Below are 19,674 nucleotides of genomic sequence, written 5' to 3' on the forward strand. Positions count from 1 at the left end.
CCCTATTCTAAGTGTCATACCTTTTACTACAAATAGAATATTATTGATCATATTTATTAGATTTAGCAAGCTTATATAATTCTAATAACACATTTATGTTAAATTAAAATCTTCCAATATTTGCTTGTTCAACTTATAATCCTTCATTATTTGGTTATTCAATATTTCAATGTTATTTTTATGTCCATCACCGTTTTCTTCATGTCATACATTTCAATACTAATAAAGTATTTTAATCATATTTGTTACATTTAGCAAACATACACATATTCATATTGAATTATAATTGTTCACTATTTATTTAATCAATAGTTCAATGTATTATTTTTATGCCAGTCACCATATTATTTAAATATACTTAGTAGTACCGTCATTCAAATTCTACTTTTCCCTCCTATTATTACTTATTATATAAAAATGTGTGTTTTATTAATTCCCCTCTCTCTAGTTTCCATCCCTATTCTTTGATTATGCCACTACTGCATTTAAACATATTCCCTTTCTAACCATCATCTCTTAGCCGCTATAAAGTTTTAATTGTTCGTTTCTTAAAAGATTTCTCTTTTAAGGAGTGCATGGTTGTGGCGAACAGGTAGTCAGAATATGCATAGAGAAGGATAAAGAGGATGTGCGGATGTTATGGGTAGTTCTTGCTTAACGACGGTAATTGATTAGAATCAGAATAGAGCTGGAAGGGACCTTGGAGGTCTTCTAGTCCAGCCCCCTGCTCTAGCAGGAGATCCTATACCATTCCAGACAAGTGACTGTCCAGTCTCTTCTTAAATACCTCCAGTGATGCAACACCCACAACTTCCGGTAGCAAGCTGTTCCACTGGTTAATTGTCTTCACTGTTACGAAGTTTTTTCTTAATTCCAGGTTGCTTTTCTCCTTGGTTAGTTTCCATCTGTTGCTTTTTATCCTATCTCTGGTGCTTTGGAAAATAAATTGACCCTCTCCTCTTTGGAGCAGCCTTTCAAATGTGGGAATACCATCATGTCTCCTCCTCCCCTTCCTTCTTTTTTTCTAGGCTAGCCAAACCCAAATCCTTCAACCATTGTTGATATATTCTTCAATACCAGATTTGGAAGAGACCCGGGAGGTCTTCTAGTCCAGGGGTTGCCAACCTTTTGGACCGCAGGGACCACCAAACTCATAATTTTAACTCCAGCGGACCAGAGACCCTGGGAAATTCCCCCCCAAAAAAGGAAAATTCCCCACCCCGTTTTCCTACCGATCGATCGTTCTTTATTTGGGATCGCAGGATACAGTCTCCAGGTCCGTTCTGGGGGTGGGAGAGAGAGACTTTTGGTTTCATGCAAGGAAAGCAGCAGAAGCAGCAGAAGTCTTTCTTTCTCTCCCCCAAACTCTGCCAGATATGAGAGTCTTTGTGAGACTTGTCATGCCTCTTGGAGCAGGAGGCCTTGCAGGGTCCCAAAGACTCAATTCTGGTGGAGTTTGGGGGAGAGAAAGAAAGACTTTTGGCTGCTTTCCTTGCATGCAGCCAAAAGCAGAAGAAGAAAGAAGCAGCCCAGTGGCCAGGTGAGGCACATGGGGCGAGAGGGGCAAGTTCCCCCCCTTTCTCCCTTTCCCCCCTCCCCTTGGAGCAATTAACATTGAGTTTGTATCTGTTATGTGCTCTTGTATTGTTGCAGTTAAAGCCGAAGTAGTCATTGACTGGTAGGACATCGTAGCAGATAATTTTGTGTACTATGCTTAAGTCCAACCGTAGGCGGCGTAGTTCAAGGTAGTCCAAGCCCAAAATTTCAAGCCTGGTGGTGTATTCTGTTGCGAGCAGAGAAGTGTCTTCTCGTGAAATACTTCTGGACTCGCTCAATTGTATTAAAGTCTGATATACAGGGCGGATTCCAGACAGATGAGCTGTATTCGAGTATTGGTCTAGCAAAGGTTTTGAATGCCCTAGTTAGCAATTAAATATTTCCAGAGGAGAAGCTTCGTAAGATTTATTTATTTATTTTATTTATTTTTGTCAATTGCTTACAAGATAATAGGTATAAGTAAAAACATAGTTATGAATACTTGGATACATAAAAGAAAAATAGAAAAAATAAAAGAAACAATAGGACAGGGACGGTAGGCATGTTGGTGCGCTTATGCACGCCCCCTACAGACCTCTTAGGAAAGGGGTGAGGTCAATAGTAGACAGTCTAAGGTTAAAGTTTTTGGGGTTTGGGGAAGAAACCACAGAGTCAGGTAGAGTATTCCAGGCATTGACCATTCTGTGGCTGAGGTCGTATTTCCTGCAATCAAGTTTGGTGTGATTAACCTTGAATTTGCATCTATTGTGTGCTCTTGTGTTGTTATGGTTGAAGCTGAAGTATTCATTGACAGGTAGGACATTGCAATGTATGATTTTATATACCATACTTAGATCGGACTGATTTTTACATTATAACTCTTTTTCCTTTTTGGCAATGTTGTTACAGTGAGCTCTATCGCTTAGATCATTTGATATGAGTACTCCAAGGTCCTTGACAGAGTGAAGGTCATCAACGTGGTCATATCCGCCTAGTTTGTATTTGGTGAATTTTTTTTTTTACCAATGTGTAGGACAGAGAATTTGTTGGTCGACATTTGGAGTTGCCAAATGTTTGATCATTCAGACACATAATCAAGGTCACTTTGAAGGATAATAGCATTGTCAGTGGTGTTGAATAGTTTTACATCATCCACAAAGAGGATGCCGTTGCTAATAAGGTGATCACAAAGGTCATTTATATAAAGAGTGTGGGTCCTAGAATGCTGCTTTGGGGGACACTGCTCTTAACTGGAGCAGGGTTTGATCTAGCACTCCCTATTTTTATAATTTGTTGCCTGTTTTACAGGAATGCAGTAATCCACTCATGAAGTGATCCGGAAATGCCATAAGAGTTTAGTTTTAACAGTAGTTTGTCATGTACCACTGAATCAAAGGCTTTGCAGAAGCCTGTGTAAATTGCGTCTAAGGAAATCACAGCAGTTCTTAAGTGAATCACATGGTCGTTAAGCAAATCCAGTTCCCCCCATTTGACTTTGCTTGTCGCAAGCTGCCAACAAACAGGGATGGCATGAGCCCCGGACGCTACAACCGTTGTAAATACAGGCCAATTGCCAAGTGCCCCAGTTTTGATCACATGACCGGACGCTGCAATGGTCGTAAAGTGAGGACTGGTCCTAAGTCACTTTTTTCAGTCTTGGTGTTGCAACTCTAAATGGTCACTAAGTGGATAGTTGTAGGTTGAGGATTTCTTGTATTACTTTCTCAGTCTCTCCCAACCCGTTGTATCACCTCGTGGAAAATGGATGCTTCTGTAAATTGCATATATTATAAGGAACGATTTCTTCTAGGTTTGGGGCACTTGCCCTCATCCAATATGGCTGAACGGGCATCGGTTCCTGTTTCAGGAATGGGCCGAGCGGGATTCTCTTGCCTCGCGTAGAAAGAGAGGTCGCGCCCTCTTCCAAAATGGCCTTTCCGCCTCCCTTCGCCCTCCTGTGCCTGGCGCCCTCTTCCAAGATGGCCTATCCTGACGCCCCGCCTCCTCTTTCCTTTCGCTCTCCTCTGATTGGCCGGGAATCCGTCCCCATGCCGCTTGAAAACCAAGGGCTTCCGGGCCGGTCATCTCTCTTTTTTTTTTGTTTCGTTTTTCCCGACAGGCTTTGCGTACCGTCGCCGACCGGAAGAAGGAGCCTGCGCCGCGGCCGCCGCTGTTGACAACATGGCGGCTGCCGCCTCCTCCTCCGCCTCGGTGTGGGGCGCGGGAGGCGGCGGCGGGAGGAGGAAGGAGACCCAGCAGCCCTGAGGGACGGCTTAGGCCTCCCCTGCCGGCGCCGCCATGTCTTTCTTCAGGCGGAAAGGTAGCTTTTGGGGGTCGGGGGTGGGGTGGGGGTCTTTTGAAGGGGGAAAAGGGAGGAAGGGTCGCTGCTGGGGACGGGGCTGCGCCTGTCTTTGGGCCTGGTGGAAGAGACGGTGGGGGAAAAAGGTGTATCGTACCCCACGGGGTTGTTGTGGGGAAATTGTGTGTGTTGTGCTATTAAATTAAACATAAGTGCTATTAAAAGGCAGCTGGATGGAACTGCAGTATTTATTTGCTCTACCCGTGCTTCGCTACGAAACCGTCATGAAGGTTAGTTTTCTGGGGAGGAAAAGGAGAGAAAAAAAAAATTCTGCCTCTGCCTGCCAGCATCCATCGGTATTCATCTGGCAAGCGTCCTGTCAGTGTGTGAGAGAGTTGAGGGGTGTTTGGAAACTGAAAGAGGATTTGCTGTGTGAGCAAGAAGGAGACAGCAAGGAGCCCGGGCGTGGCTCAGCTCAATTGCTCTGTATTAAAGCTAGTGGCTGCTCTGAAACTGAAACTGCCCGGGTTGTTTTTTTGGTGGGGAGGGAGAGTAGAACTCCTTAGCGTCAGAGCGTGTTAATAACAATAATAATATATAGGAAATACTAATAGCTCTGAAGGTCATTTGGAAAAATCTTTCCTTAGGGAGCACCTAGAAGCCAAGAGGAACATACGTGCCAAATTTCAAGTTTGTAGGCTTTACGGTTCTGGAGATTTTGTGATGATGTGTGAGTGGTATTATTTCGCTTTTATATACATTTTCTCCTCTCTCAGCACCCCCAATTGTAAGAGCTTTTGGGGTCCTGCCAGAGGGAGGGAAACCCCCCTGGAAGTGCCTTTGCTGAAACTTTTCTGAATCTCAGGAAATCCCCAGATTAGCAACCAAAGCTGGAGTGGTCGGAGCCGTGTGCCATACTTGCTCTAAATCAGAGGTCTCCAAATTTGGCAACTAAGACTTGTGGAGAATTCTGGGAGTTGAAGTCCACAAGTCTTAAAAGTTTGCCGAGTTTGGCGACCCCTGCTCTAAATCCTAGGAAAGGGCCCACAGGTCCGAAGGAACATTTTGAAAGCCACGTAATAGTTGTGAAAGAAGGCAAACCCCCTTTCTCATGGTTTCGGCATCGGGTCGAAAAGGTTTCTGACGCTGCGGGCTCAACAATTGAGGTGGGCCTCTGAGGTACCTGTTGTATTCATGTACTCTTGAGCAGAGGTAATCGCAACAGTTCGTTTAGTGACTGTTCAAACTTACAATGGCCCTGAAAAAAAAGTGGCTTATAACAGTTTTTAAAACTGGGTTTGCTAAAAACTGGCTCTTATCCTGGTTTTTGGCAAAACTGTGCCCCGAGCAAACAGCTGTGGAGTTTGCTTAACAACCACTACAAAAACGGTCACAAAATCTGCCCATAAAACGACAGGTAGGCCTTGACTTACAACGGTTCATTTTGTGAATAGAATGGCACTGGAAAATTTTGACTTAAGAGCCTTTTTCAAAGTTAACGACCTTTGCAGCATCCCCATAATCGTGTGAGCAAAATTCAGGCACTTGGCAGTTGACTCATATTTATGACGGTTGCTGTGTCCCGGGGTCACGGGATCCCCACTTGTGACCTTCTGACCAGCGAAGTCCACGGGGAAGCCAGATTCACTTAACGATCGGGTTACTATCTGAACAAGTGCAGCGATTTGCTTAACAACAATGGCAAAAAAGGTCTTAAAATGGGGCAAAACAAATGTCTCACTTAAACGACATAAATTTGGGGGCCCATTGTGGTCGCAAGTCAAAGGCTACCTGTATTTGCGTTGGAAATTTGCCTTGTTCTCACTTTGAGTAGCTATTGTGGAAGGCATTGAGTTGTCGGATGTAAACCGGTCATTTTCAGAGGCTGCTTTCACAACTTAATATCCTCTCTGTATTTGGGGATTTGCAGCTGAATAATGTTTGCACACCGAAGCCGAAAATGATACAAGCGGCATAAACTGAGTCAGCTATTTTGAAGGGCAGAATTAAGCAGTTACACACACACACATACACCCAAAAAGGAAGAGAAGTTTGGTAAAATTCATAGCGTTGTGTTGTGGTTCACCGGCAGCAGGTGCGGAGGGCTGAGCTCTCAGAGAGCGAGGACTCGGATGAGGGGCCTAAGCGTGATGCGGGGATGGGGCCAGGACCATCAGGGAATGGAAGGCTGCCTTCGGAGATTGTGGAGGCTGGCAGGAGTGAGGAAGAGGCCCCCGAGGAGCCTGTGCCCAGGGCGTGTGTGCGTGCAGGGCTGCTCAAAGGAAAGAGCAGCTGCAGCAGCACGGCCGACTCGGGAGTAAGGCTGCAAGGTAATGGCCCCTCCCTGAAGAGATAAAAGCCAGCTGAGAAACCGGAGTTCTTTGCAGGAAGCAAAGAAGTTTTTGCACTCAAGCCTTGTGGACGTTCAGAATATATCTTGGTTGGTGTTTGGAGACTCTTTGTGTTTGAAATCTTTCTTAGTAACTTTATCTAGTGTTCTTGGCAGCGTTGCACAACCTTGGCAAGGCTCCTTCTTATCAGAGACAATTAGTTTGAAACAGCCTTTTAACCAGGAAGGAAGGGAATTCTTAAAGAATCATTAAAAGGTTTTGCTGTTACTGCCATTTCGTGTTTGTTCCCTTGGAACAAGGTCTGGGTCAGAACACATCGGCTGTGATTTGATATGGTCTCTTGATTAAATAGACCAGGCACCCTTGAAAATCAAAATGCTTAAGTCTTGTTGGCTATAAATAATGCTTTTGAGAAATTATGGGGGGTGCTGCTGAAAAAATAGACACGGTAAACTGTTTTACTTACTTATTTATACAGATATTCCTTGACTTACAACCATTTGTTTAGTGACGCTTCAAAGTTACAACGGCGCTCAAAAAAGCGACTTAAGGCTGTTTCTTCACACTTATGACCGTCGTGACATCCCTGCGGTCTCATGATCAAAATTCAGACGCCTGGCAACTCACATTTATGACGGTCACAATGTCCCACGGTCACGTAATCCCACCTTTGTGACTTTCTGACCAGCAAGGTCAATGGGGAAGCCCAATTCACGTAACAAACCGTTCTTGTTCAGTGGATCCACTGCTGTTGTTAAGTGAATCCAGCTTCCCATTGACCTTTGCTGGTTAGAAAGTCACAAAGGTGGGAATCATGTGACTGTGGGACAGCGCGACCGTCATAAATATGAGTCAGCTGCCAAGCGCCTGAATTTTGATCACGTTTCTGCAGGGATGCTGCAGCGGTTGTAAGTGTGAAGAACAGTCATAAGTCACTTTTTCAGTGCCGTTTTATTTTTAACTTCAAATGTCACTATATGAATTTTTGTAAGTTGAGGACTACCTTTATTACAGAGAAAATTTTCAGCTGCTGTATCAGCCTTTCCTTCCTCCCTCCCTCTTTCCTCCCTCCTTTCCTTTCCTTTCCTCCCTCCCCCTTTCCTGCTCCTTTCCTTTCCTTCCTCCCCCTTTCCTTCCTTTTCCCTTCCTTCCTCCTCCATTCCTCCCTTTCCTTTCCTCTCTCCTCCTTCCCTTCCCCATTCATTCATTCATTCATTCATTCATTCATTATATTGGCTACCCATCTTACCACAGAGTAACTCTGGACAGTTTACAAAATTACATAACAGCTAAAATATAAAAAGTTAATAGTGTGTGGGGGCAGGTGGGATCTGTTATTACTCCACCAACTCTTGCCTTTTGAAGCTCTTTCATTCTACCCTGTGTAGCTTCTGCTTAAACTAGGGTTTTCTTCAAAAACTGAGCTGCTGCGTTGGTGGTTCTCACTCAGCGGTTAGACTCAAGCGGCGCGTGAGTTTTAAAAGTTCCTTTTTCTTCCCTTGGGTTTTTTTTTTTCTCAGAAGGGGGTGCGATGCCGGTTTTTAAACAGCTCCCTGCTCACATGCCAGAGGTGTTATCTCAAGGCATCCTGAAGCAAGAAAGTGCTTTGCAAGTGACCCACAAATGGCACAGAATTGGAGGCTCTTTTGTGGGTCAGTAACTTTTGCGGATTTTGAGTCTTGGGTTTAGAATGCTACTTATTGTAGGTTGCTGTCATTTAGGCCATTTTTTTTTAATTCTATAATCTTAAGAGAACTGCAGAATTCTCGAGGCTAAAATATATGAAGAACTGTTGCAGGAATTGGCTATATCTAGTTTAATGAAAGGAAGGACTAGGATGTTGTGGTTCGCTGGCTGCTGGTGCAGACGGCAGTGGAATCAGACAGTGGGGAAGAACGGGGACCACTCAGGGAGTCTCGGGGGGGGGGACTTGGACGAGGGTCCTGCATCCGATGCAGAGATGGGGCCAGGACCATCTGGGAGTGGGGTGCTGCCTTCGGAGCCTGGCAGCGAGGCAGAGGACCTAGGGGAGCCTGTTCCCAGTGTGCGTATGCGCAGAGCTGCTAGAAGGCAAGAGCAGCTAAGACAAAAGGGGCGACTCGGGAGTAAGGCTGGGAGGTGATTGCCCCTCCCATAAGTTATAAAGGTCAGGCAAAGGTGACGATACCTTTGTAGGAAGCAAAGTTGTCCGATTGGTTCAGAGTCATTCTTGAAGCTCTTTGAAGTTCGATTGGTTTCTTTTTGTACTTCGGTTGGTAGTTTTCTAGTTCATTTGATACTTCTGTTTATGGCAGCACTTCACCGAACTGAAAGATGTGTGCTTATCTCGGGGGACTGTTTGAGATTAATTCTGTCTAGGAATGAAAACAATTCCCAGCGTTGCAATAAAATAGGTTTTGCTTTTAAAACAATTTTGTGGATAATGATGGTTTACGAAGCCTGGGTCAGAACATAGGGGGTGACATAACAGCAGCCTCCCAGTATTTGAGGGGGTGCCCCAAAGAAGAGGGGTTCCACCTATCCCCCAAAGCACCTGAAGGCAGGACAAGAAGCAACAGATGGAAACGAATCAAGGAGAGAAGCAACCTGGGACTAAGGAGGAATTCCCTGATGGGGGAGGACAATTTAACCAGTGGAACAGCTTGCCACCAGAAATTGTGAGCACTCCATCACTGGGGGTTTTTAAGAAGAGACTGGACAGTCATTTGTCTGAAAGGATATAGAGCTTACTGCTTGAGCAAGGGTTGGACTAGAAGACCTCCAAGGCCCCTTCCAACTCAGTAAACATACGAATGAGGAAAGCTTGTTTCCCTCTAGCTTCCTCTTGAGTGTAAACCTCTTGAGTGTCCTTGTGTGAAGCTCTGAATTCCTTGAAGAAAAGTAGATAGGAAAACAATGAACTCCCTTCCAAGGTTTGCTGATACGCAAGGAATGAAACACTTAGAAAGTCCATGGTTAAAACGCAAATAGTACAGAAGTTAAAAGAGCCAACTCACTCGCTTAAATTCCAGTTTCAAATCACTTAAGGGATTTAGGGAAATTGAGTCTTTGGAGCTTTCTAAAAAGCTGACGAATCCAGCATAGGAGACCGTAATATATTTTAAAAGCTGCTAGGTTCAACCCGGTCTTAAAAGCAAAGTCAGATGGCTACGGAAAGAAATACGAGCCTCACAGGGGGAAAAAAAAAACCTCTGCCAGCCAATAAATATTTCAGGGAATAGCAGAATAACAGGACACAGGTAATCCTCAATTTACAACAGTTTAATGACCATTCAAAGTTACAAAGGCGCTGAAAAAGGCGACTTATGACCATTTTTCACACTTACGACCAATGTAGCATCTCCAAAGCCATGGGATTCAAAATTCAGACTCTTGGAAACTGACTCATGTTTATGACGGTCGCAGTGTCCCAAGGTCATGGGATCCCCCTTTTTTGCGACTTTCTGACAAGCCAGGTCAATGGGCAAGCCAGATTCACTTAACCATGTTCCTAAATTAACGGCTGCAGCGATTTGCTTAACGACGGTGGCAAGAGAGTTCAAAACTCACTTTAACCGAAGTCTCAAGTTAGCAACAGAAGTCTCAAGTTTGGCTCCCTTGTGGTTGTAATGGTGAGGACTACCTAAACAGAGTTGGAAGGGACCTTGGAGGTCTTCTAGTCCAACCCCCTGTTCAACCCTGTACCAATTCAGACAAACGACTGTCCAATCTCTTCTTCAAAAATCTCAAGTTGTTGTGGTTCGCCCAGCAGCCTGTGCAGACAGCAGGAGAATCGGAGAGTGGGGAAGAACGGGGACCAGTCTGGGAGTCTGGGGAGGACTTGGACAAGGGTCCTGTGTCCGAAGCGGCGATGTGGCCAGGACCATCTGGGAGTGGGGTGCTGCCTCTGGAGCCTCCAGAGTCTGGCAGCAGTGAGGCAGAGGAACAAGGGGAGCCTGTTCCCAGTGTGCGTCTGCGTAGAGCTGCTAGAAGGTGAGAGAAGCTGAGACAGAAGGGGTGACTCGGAAGTAAGGCTGGGAGGTGATTGCCCCTCCCATAAGGTATAAAAGTCAGGTCAAGATGACGAAACCTTTGCAGGAAGCAAAGTAGTTCAATTCTTGAAGCTCTTTGTACTTCAGTTGGTTTTTTGTTATTTTTTTTGTACTTCCGTTGTTTTTTTTTGCTAGTTTATCTAATACTTCTGTTTTTGGCAGCACTTCACCGAACTGAAACGTGTGTGCTTATCGTGGGGGATTGTTTGAGATTAATTCCGGCTGGGAGTGAAAACCATTTCCAGCATTGCAATAAAATAAGTCTTGTTTTTAAAATTGGTCTGTGCGTGATTACGGTTTACGAAACCTGGGTCAGAACACCAGTGCTGGAGCACCCGCAGCGTTTGGAGGCAAGTCATTCCATTGATTGATTGATTGATTGATTGATTGCAACACCAGCGGAGATTCAAGAGGGAATATAGACAGTCCTTGACTTATTGGTCACTTAGCCGCCGTTCTAAGTTACAACGGACCCCCTAAAACTATATGAAACCCGGATTCAAAGATCCATCATCGCCCTGGATTGCACGACCACATTTTGTGTACTTGGCAACTGGCTCACTGCAATTTATGATATTTTCCCTGGAAACTGGTGCTTAGTTCTGCTTTCTGGCAAAAACTTCCCCACGTCAAACAGTGAATTTGTTGAACAACAACTTTCATTTCGTGACCGCTGCAAAAGTCACAAAATCAGGGCTGATCATGTGAAAAAGCACGCTACGACCATCATAATTTATATTCAAAACAATGGCCATAAGTCGAGGACTATCATTTTGTGAATTATGCTTGCAGGCCAAACAGAGTAGAGCAGTTTTTCTCAACCGTGGCATCTTTAAGATGGGTGGACTCAAAATTCCCCAGCCAGCATCCTTTAAAGTGGGTGGACTTCCAATCCCAGAATTCCCCAGCCAGCCTGCTTTAAGAGGGGAGGACTTCCACTCCCAGAATTCCCAGTCAGGTTGCTTTAAGAGGGGTGTACTTCCACTCCCAGAGTCCCCCAGCCAGCCTGCTTTACGAGGGGAGGACTTCCACTCCCAGAATTCCCAGCCAGCAGGCTTTAAGAGAAGAGGACTTCCACTCCCAGAATTCCCAGCCAGCAGGCTTTAAGAGGAGAGGACTTCCACTCCCAGAATCCCCCAGCCAGCATGCTTTAAGAGGGGAGGACTTCCACTCCCAGAATCCCCCAGCTAGGGTGCTTTAAGAGGGTGGACTTCCACTCCCAGAATCCTCCAGCCAGCCATGCTTTAAGAGGGAGGACTTCCACTCCCAGAATTCCCAGCCATCAGGCTTTAAGAGGAGGACTTCCACTCCCAGAATCCCCAGCCAGGATGCTTTAAGAGGAGGGCTTCCACTCCCAGAATCCCCAGCCAGCTTGCTTTAAGAGGAGGGCTTCCACTCCCAGAATCCTCCAGCCAGCCATGCTTTAAGAGGAGGGCTTCCACTCCCAGAATCCCCAGCCAGGATGCTTTAAGAGGGGTGGACTTCGACTCCCAGAATCCCCCAGCCAGCCATGCTTTAAGAGGGAGGACTTCCACTCCCAGAATCCCCAGCCAGCCATGCTTTAAGAGGGGAGGACTTCCACTCCCAGAATCCCCAGCCAGCCTGCTTTAAGAGGAGGACTTCCACTCCCAGAATCCCCAGCCAGCCTGCTTTAAGAGGAGTGGGCTTCCACTCCCAGAATCCCCACCCAGCCTGCTTTAAGAGGGAGGACTTCCACTCCCAGAATCCCCAACCAGCCTGCTTTAAGAGGGGAGGACTTCCACTCCCAGAATCCCCACCCAGCCTGCTTTAAGAGGAGTGGGCTTCCACTCCCAGAATCCCACCCAGCCTGCTTTAAGAGGGGAGGACTTCCACTCCCAGAATCCCCATCCATCCTGCTTTAAGAGGGAGGACTTCCCTCCCAGAATCCCCCAGCCAGCCATGCTTTAAGAGGAGGACTTCCACTCCCAGAATCCCCAGCCAGCCTGCTTTAAGAGGGGAGGACTTCCACTCCCAGAATCCCCCAGCCAGCCTGCTTTAAGAGGAGTGGGCTTCCACTCCCAGAATCCCCACCCAGCCTGCTTTAAGAGGGGAGGACTTCCACTCCCAGAATCCCCAACCAGCCTGCTTTAAGAGGGAGGACTTCCACTCCCAGAATCCCCACCCAGCCTGCTTTAAGAGGAGTGGGCTTCCACTCCCAGAATCCCCACCCAGCCTGCTTTAAGAGGGGAGGACTTCCACTCCCAGAATCCCCCAGCCAGCCTGCTTTAAGAGGGGAGGACTTCCACTCCCAGAATCCCCCAGCCAGCCATGCTTTAAGAGGGGGACTTCCACTCCCAGAATCCCCCAGCCAGCCTGCTTTAAGAGGGGAGGACTTCCACTCCCAGAATCCCCAGCCAGCCATGCTTTAAGAGGGGAGGACTTCCACTCCCAGAATCCCCCAGCCAGCCTGCTTTAAGAGGGGAGGACTTCCACTCCCAGAATCCCCCAGCCAGCCTGCTTTAAGAGGAGGACTTCCACTCCCAGAATCCCCCAGCCAGCCTGCTTTAAGAGGAGTGGGCTTCCACTCCCAGAATCCCCAGCCAGCCTGCTTTAAGAGGAGGACTTCCACTCCCAGAATCCCCAGCCAGCCTGCTTTAAGAGGGAGGACTTCCACTCCCAGAATCCCCCAGCCAGCCTGCTTTAAGAGGGAGGACTTCCACTCCCAGAATCCCCCAGCCAGCCTGCTTTAAGAGGAGTGGGCTTCCACTCCCAGAATCCCCAGCCAGCCTGCTTTAAGAGGGGAGGACTTCCACCCAGAATCCCCAGCCAGCCTGCTTTAAGAGGAGTGGGCTTCCACTCCCAGAATCCCCAGCCAGCCATGCTTTAAGAGGGAGGACTTCCACTCCCAGAATCCCCCAGCCAGCCTGCTTTAAGAGGGGAGGACTTCCACTCCCAGAATCCCCAGCCAGCCTGCTTTAAGAGGGGAGGGCTTCCACTCCCAGAATCCCCAGCCAGCCTGCTTTAAGAGGGAGGACTTCCACTCCCAGAATCCCCAGCCAGCCATGCTTTAAGAGGGGAGGACTTCCACTCCCAGAATCCCCAGCCAGCCTGCTTTAAGAGGGGAGGACTTCCACTCCCAGAATCCCCCAACCAGCCTGCTTTAAGAGGAGGACTTCCACTCCCAGAATCCCCACCCAGCCTGCTTTAAGAGGAGTGGGCTTCCACTCCCAGAATCCCCAGCCAGCCTGCTTTAAGAGGGGAGGACTTCCACTCCCAGAATCCCCCAGCCAGCCTGCTTTAAGAGGGGAGGACTTCCACTCCCAGAATCCCCAGCCAGCAAGCTTTAAAGTGGGTGGACTTCCACTCCCAGAATCCCCCAGCCAGGATGCTTTAAGAGGGGAGGACTTCCACTCCCAGAATTAAGGGGGATGGGCTTCAACTCAGCACGCTGGCTGGGAATTCTGGAAGTCCACCATCTTAAAAAGTTGCCACGGTTTAGCAAAACGGATAGAGGATCTAGTTCCCTGGCATGTTTTAGATTTTTTTTTTTAATTTTAGATTTTTATGGATCTCCTGTTGATTTCAAGCCTTGGGAAACTTATTTTCTTTTCCACTGATCGCTTGAAAGCATCTTACGCTGGAATTCTTCCCCTCTGTCAAAATCGTGTGTTAAAAAACAGTATTTCTGGGTGCGGCAGGAAGGAAAAAATCTCCATCTTGGTGCCTGTTCCCACACCCTTTGGCCAGGATAATAAGCAAAACTTTGCCAAATTCCACAGATGCCAGCCGTAAGAGTTTCCATTTTTTCAGATTCTTCTTCCCCCCGTGAAATCTTCCCGTTGTGTGCCTTAAAGGGTGATACACAACAACAGACCTTCATTATGTGTGAATGCACCACCCCCAAACTTTGCCCTGGGGTGGCAGAAGGGAGTTTTGATGAGCAAACGTGCAGTCTCTTTCCACCAGGCAAAATGGTTGCTTTCAAGACGGTGCGTTAAAGAACTTTGCCTCTGGGTTAGCTTTTCAATGACCCGGGATTAAACCAAGATTGGCCTCGATTTAACAACTGTAACTTAGCCCGCAATTACGGTTGTAAGTCATGGTGATCGTTAAGTGGGTCACCACTAAGCAGATGTAACAGAGTTTGAAGAGACCTTGCAGGTCATCTAGTCCAGCCCCCTGCCCAAGCAGGAGACCCTACACCATTTCTGACAAATGGCAGTCCAATCTCTTCTTGAAAGTATCAAGTGATGGCACTCCCACAACTTCCGAAGGCAACTTCTGTTCCATCGGTTGATTGTTTTCCCTGTCAGAAAGTTTCTCCTTATTTCCAGGTTGAATCTCTCCTTGATCAGTTTCCATCCAATAGCTTGACCCCTTCCTCCTCTCTGGGGCAGCCCCTCAAATATTGGAAGACTGCTATCCTGTCTCCCCTGGTCCTTCTCTTCCCTAGACTACCCAAGCCCAGTTCCTGCAATCGTTCATCGTATGTTTTAGCCTCCAGTCCCCTCATCCTCCTGGTTGCTCTTCTCTGCACTTTTTCTAGAGTCTCAACATCTTTTTTATAGTATGGTGACCAAAACTGGGTGCAGTACTCTAGATGTGGCCTTACTAAGGCTTTATAGAACGGTATTAGTTCCTCCCTTGACCTTGATTGTATCCCTCTGTTAACGCAACTTAGGATTGCATTGGCTTTTTGGGCTGCCGCTGCACACGAAATGCCCAATTTTACAACCTGTTATGTGGCAGTCATTAAGTGCAGACAAGAGTTGAAAAAGATCCCTATATAACTCTGATAACCCATCAGGGCCGGCATGAAATAAAAATGGGATACGTTGTGCAGGCTTCTTTACGGCAAGTTCTCAGAGCGCCCATTGAAAGCTAAAACCAGAAAGTGTTTTGCAGCCAATTCCATGTTAGTAGGAAGGAAAAGATTCAGAACAGGGCCAGGATGGGGCAAAGTTTTGCTTTCATAGTCAGGTAGTGACCTAATTAAACACTCTCTCCGCTCCCCATTTTCAGTGCAAAGATTCAGGAAGTTTTAGCCTCAGATAAAGCTGACTGCGGGTTGCTATTAACAGAAGTTACCCAGTGCCGCTTTTCCAATGCAGCAGCGAAGTTAAGATATCTTTCAAGTCCTTTTCTGGAACCTTTGCAAAAAGGTTTTTAGGATTGTGTCGAGACGTTTAAAACATCAAATTTTGGGTCCGCAGGAAAGGATTGCGTTAAACGTTGATAAATGTTCATCGGTGGACCAGGTGGTAAAGATAAACTTGGTTTGCAGAGAAATAGTTAGGTTTTGTAATAATTGGGAAAGGCTTTGGCTTTCTTAGGCCTACAAGTAGTTATGGACTCAACAGTTAATTTAGTGACCCTTCAAGGATACAATGAAAAAAGTGACTTATGACCGTTTTTCACACTTACAGCGACTGCCTGGGTGCTCAGCTGGGCTCTGCCCTTCCCCAGTCTCCTCCACAACCTCCGGAGCCCCACTTCCACTTCCTGTTGGCTGTTCCTCCTCTCCTTCGGAGCCAGTCTCCACCAGGGCTGGACAGGTGGCAAGAAAAGTCACAAAATGGGACAAAACTCAACAGCTGTCTCTCTTAGCAGCATAAATTTTGGGCTCTGTTGTGGTCGTAAGTCAAGGGTTATCTATGGTCCACTTCAGTCAGACAATTGATTGCTTGTATTTCTCCTTTGGAAAAAAAATGTATTTAAGCTCCTTCCTCCCCCAACGCCCGCTTTATTTATTTATTTATTTTATTTGGTTTCTCAATTGCTTACAAGATAATAGGTATAAGTAAAAACATAGTTATGAATACATGGATATATATAAGAAAAATAAACAATAGGACAGGGATGGTAGGCGCATTGGTGGGCTTATGCACGCCCCGTACAGACCTCTTAGGAAAGGGGTGAGGTCAATAGGAGACAGTCTAAGGTTAAAGTTTTGGGGGTTTGGGGAAGAAACCACAGAGTCAGGTAGAATATTCCAGACATTGACCACTCTGTTGCTGAAGTCGTATTTCCTGCAATCAAGCTTGGTGCAGTTTTGAGTTTGTATCTATTGTGTGCTCTTGTATTGTTATGGTTGAAGCTAAAGTATTCATTGACAGGTAGGACATTGCAATGTATGATTTTATATACCATGCTTAGATCGGACCCAAGGCGGTATAGTTCTAGGTTTTCTAGGTCTAGAATTTCAAGTCTGGTGGCATAAGGTCTTCTGCTACGAGTAGAGGAGTGGAGAGCTCTTCTCGTGAAATATTTCTGGATTTTCTCAACTGTGTTAATATCAGATACTTAATGTGAGTTCCAGACTGATGAGCTGTATTTGAGTATTGGTCTAGCAAATGTTTTGTATGCTCTAGTTAGTAGTGTAATATTACAGAGAAAAAGCTATGTAAGTTAACAACTCTTAATGCCTTTTTGGCTATGTAGTTACAGTGGGCTCTAGCACTTAGCTCATTTCAGGTGAGCACTCCAAGATCCTTGACAGAATTTGGATCATCAACATTCAGCCTGTATTTTAATTTCTGATTATTTTTGCCAATACATAGGACAGAGCATTTGTTTGTTGAGATTTGAAGTTGCCATTTGTTTGACCATTCTGATACATAGTCAAGGTCTTTTTGAAGGGTAGTAGTATTGTCTCTGGTATTGAACAGCTTTACATCATCAGCGAAGAGAATGCAGTTGCTCTTAATATGATCACAGAGGTCATTTATGTAGAGTATGAAGAGAGTTGGTCCTAGAACACTGCCTTGGGGGGCACCACAGTTGACAGGTACAGAATTTGATAGGACGCTCCCAATATTGACCATTTGTTGTCTGTTTGACAGGAATGCTTCTATCCAGTTATGCAGGTGCCCAGAGATACCGTAAGATTTTAGTTTTAGGAGTAGTTTGTCGTGTACCACTGAATCAAAGGCTTTACAGAAGTCTATGTAGATTGCGTCTATTGATTTGCCCTGATTGAGTTGTGTAGTCCATATGTTTTTGCAGTGTAAGAGTTGCAGATTACAGGATAGTTTTTTTCTGAAATTCTTTATCAGAGAGTAGGTTGTTTGTTTCTAAGTGGAGGATGATGGATTGGTTAATAATTGATTCCATGACTTTACAGGTGACGCAGCATAAGGAGATTGGTCTGTAATTTTCAACTAGGCTGGGGTCTCCCTTTTTGAAGATGGGGATGACCGTGGATTGTGACCATAGGTTAGGCAAGGAACTGGTCCTGAAAGATTTTTCGAAGATTATGCTTAGAGGTTCTACGATGGCAGTGGATAGCTTTTATAAGAAGTAGGCACATATTCCGTCCGGTCCAATAGATAGAGATGGCTTTAGATTGCGTAGTGCTTTTTCAACATTGTCTACTGTAAGATCGATATGTATTAGATCATTGTTGTCGTCTGTGGTTCGATTAGGAAATACTGGGCATGATCCATTGCTGTTTGCAAATACTGAGCCAAAGAATGTGTTAAAGAGGTTGGCTTTAATGGTGTCCTTGTTGCAGTCTTTACCATTAGGTCCTTTCAGGGGTGGGATGGACCTTGAGTCTTTTAGTTTGATGTTTACAAAATTGTAGAAAGCGCGGGTGGAATTGGTGCATAGAAGGTTTTCCTCTTGTTTAATGTGATAATTGGTGCATTCAGTCTTTATCTGATGGTATAAATTTTTGTATCGGCTTTTGAAGTTGGCAACGTGACCAGATTTGTTTTTCCGTCACAGTGATCTCTTTTTGGATTGAAGTTTCCTTATTGTTTTGGGTAATTTTTTTTTTCTGGTTTTTATATGTGCCTCTGCTGATTGCTTCTGTGGAGTGTGATTTTCGAAGTCCTTTGCCTCTTGCAAGGTCCAGGTTTGTTTGGGCGTAGGTGTGAAATGCACCTCTGACGAATTTATCAGCTCAGCAGCTGGATAAGGTTGGTATTTTCTTCCTCTTGATTCAGCCCCAACCAGAAAGAAGGTAAACCGCATTGCACGTATCGAAAACCAGTTTTTCAACAGGGAAGCTATTGTGCGATTTCAGAAGTTTGACACCTTGATTTTAAACTCCCTCTTAGTCCCACTGGCAGGCTTGTGTGTAGTTCCATGAAATGTGGGCTCCTTGATACTCTTGGAGCATGGTTTATTTTCTTGCAGGCGTTTCACGACCCAACTAGGTAACATTTTAGGCCCCACATATCTGCAAAGGTAGGAATGAATGAATGAATGAATGAATGAATGAATGAATTCTTTATTGGCCAAGTGCGATGAGACACACAAGGAGTTTGTCTTGGTGCAAATGCTCTCAGTGTGCATAAAACGAAAAGATACATTTGTCAAGAGTCAAGAATCATAAGGTGCAACACTTAATGATAGTCAGAGGGTAAAATAATAAGCAATTGAATCATACTAGGAAACAGTCCATAAAAGTCGTAAGCGACAAAGTCACGGTGATTCAGTCACAAGTGGGAGGGGATGGGTGATAAGGAGCAATGAGAAGATTAATAGTAATACTATTGCAGACTTTGTAAATAGTTGGACAGCGCAGAGGGAATATCCTGTTGTTTGTACCTGGCGCAGTTAATGACTCATTTCAATCACAAATAAGAAGTTCGCACAGAAATTTTTAAAAAGGGCCTAATGAATGCATCAACCGGCTTCCCCTTTGACTTTGCTTGTCAGAAGGTCACAAAAAGGGATTGTATGATCCTGGGACTCTGCCACCGTCCTAAACATGAGCCAGTTACCAAAAGTCCAAACCTTGATCACATGATCGTGGGGAGGCTGTAACGGTCATTAAGTGTGAAAAAAAGAGCGTGCGTCACTCCTTCCAGTGCCGCTGTAACTTCGAATGGTCATTCAGCGGATGGTTGTGTTGGAAGTTACGATTCCCCGCTCTTCTGGGAAAACAGCCCCCACCCTTTGTCAAGTAGGGCTATTAAAATAGCTGGAGCCAGCTTACTTTTCACAACAAAGGAAGGAGAAAATTACAGGCATGAGAGACAGAGAAAAAAACCCTACAAACTAGCTAAGATCCTTTCCCATAGAATCAAATAGATAGCAAGCTATAAAAAAAAACTTGTGAAAAGCAAACCAAAAGGCATGGGAGGAAGCAACCATGATAGCAGACAAGCAACTACAAAGGATCAGCGCCATAAAACCAAGATCCCAACCTGAAAGAGTCAGGAATTCAACACACAAAAATCAAAGACTTCACTTCCAAATCAAAGGACCTGAAAAAGTATAAGAAAGGGGTTTTCTTACCCACTTATTAGATTAATCGTAGGAACGCTGTGAGATTTCTTTTTACCTGCCTTCCTATTAATAAACTGATTCTGACTTTCAACGCAGCTGACCAAATCATTTTGCATTTCTCCCAGCCATCCACAAAAGGAAAGAACTTTGCCTATTCCTTAAAGGGCAAGGCTTCTTTTTTCCTTTCCTCAGTTGTAAGTCAGGGACCAGCTAATATTGCATTTTGCGGCCATTTTCAGTTGAGTAGCAAAAGTTT

At 45.5% G+C, this 19,674-nt stretch overlaps 1 protein-coding gene across 1 annotated transcript in view; it reads left to right on the top strand.

Moving 5' to 3' along the window:
* The first annotated feature begins 3,643 nt into the window (after nucleotides 1-3,643).
* Nucleotides 3,644-19,674, top strand: part of AKAP10 (A-kinase anchoring protein 10) — a 54,507-nt gene continuing 38,476 nt past the window's right edge. Inside the window, 1 exon segment of the mRNA XM_087924745.1 lies at nucleotides 3,644-3,856. Within this exon segment, the coding sequence (XP_087780871.1) occupies nucleotides 3,835-3,856 (22 nt within the window). The 5' untranslated portion in view covers nucleotides 3,644-3,834.

This window comes from Pseudonaja textilis, chromosome 1 (assembly GCF_049901715.1).
Source record: "Pseudonaja textilis isolate UNSWEBS1 chromosome 1, rPseTex1.2, whole genome shotgun sequence".
Taxonomy (NCBI): domain Eukaryota; kingdom Metazoa; phylum Chordata; class Lepidosauria; order Squamata; family Elapidae; genus Pseudonaja; species Pseudonaja textilis.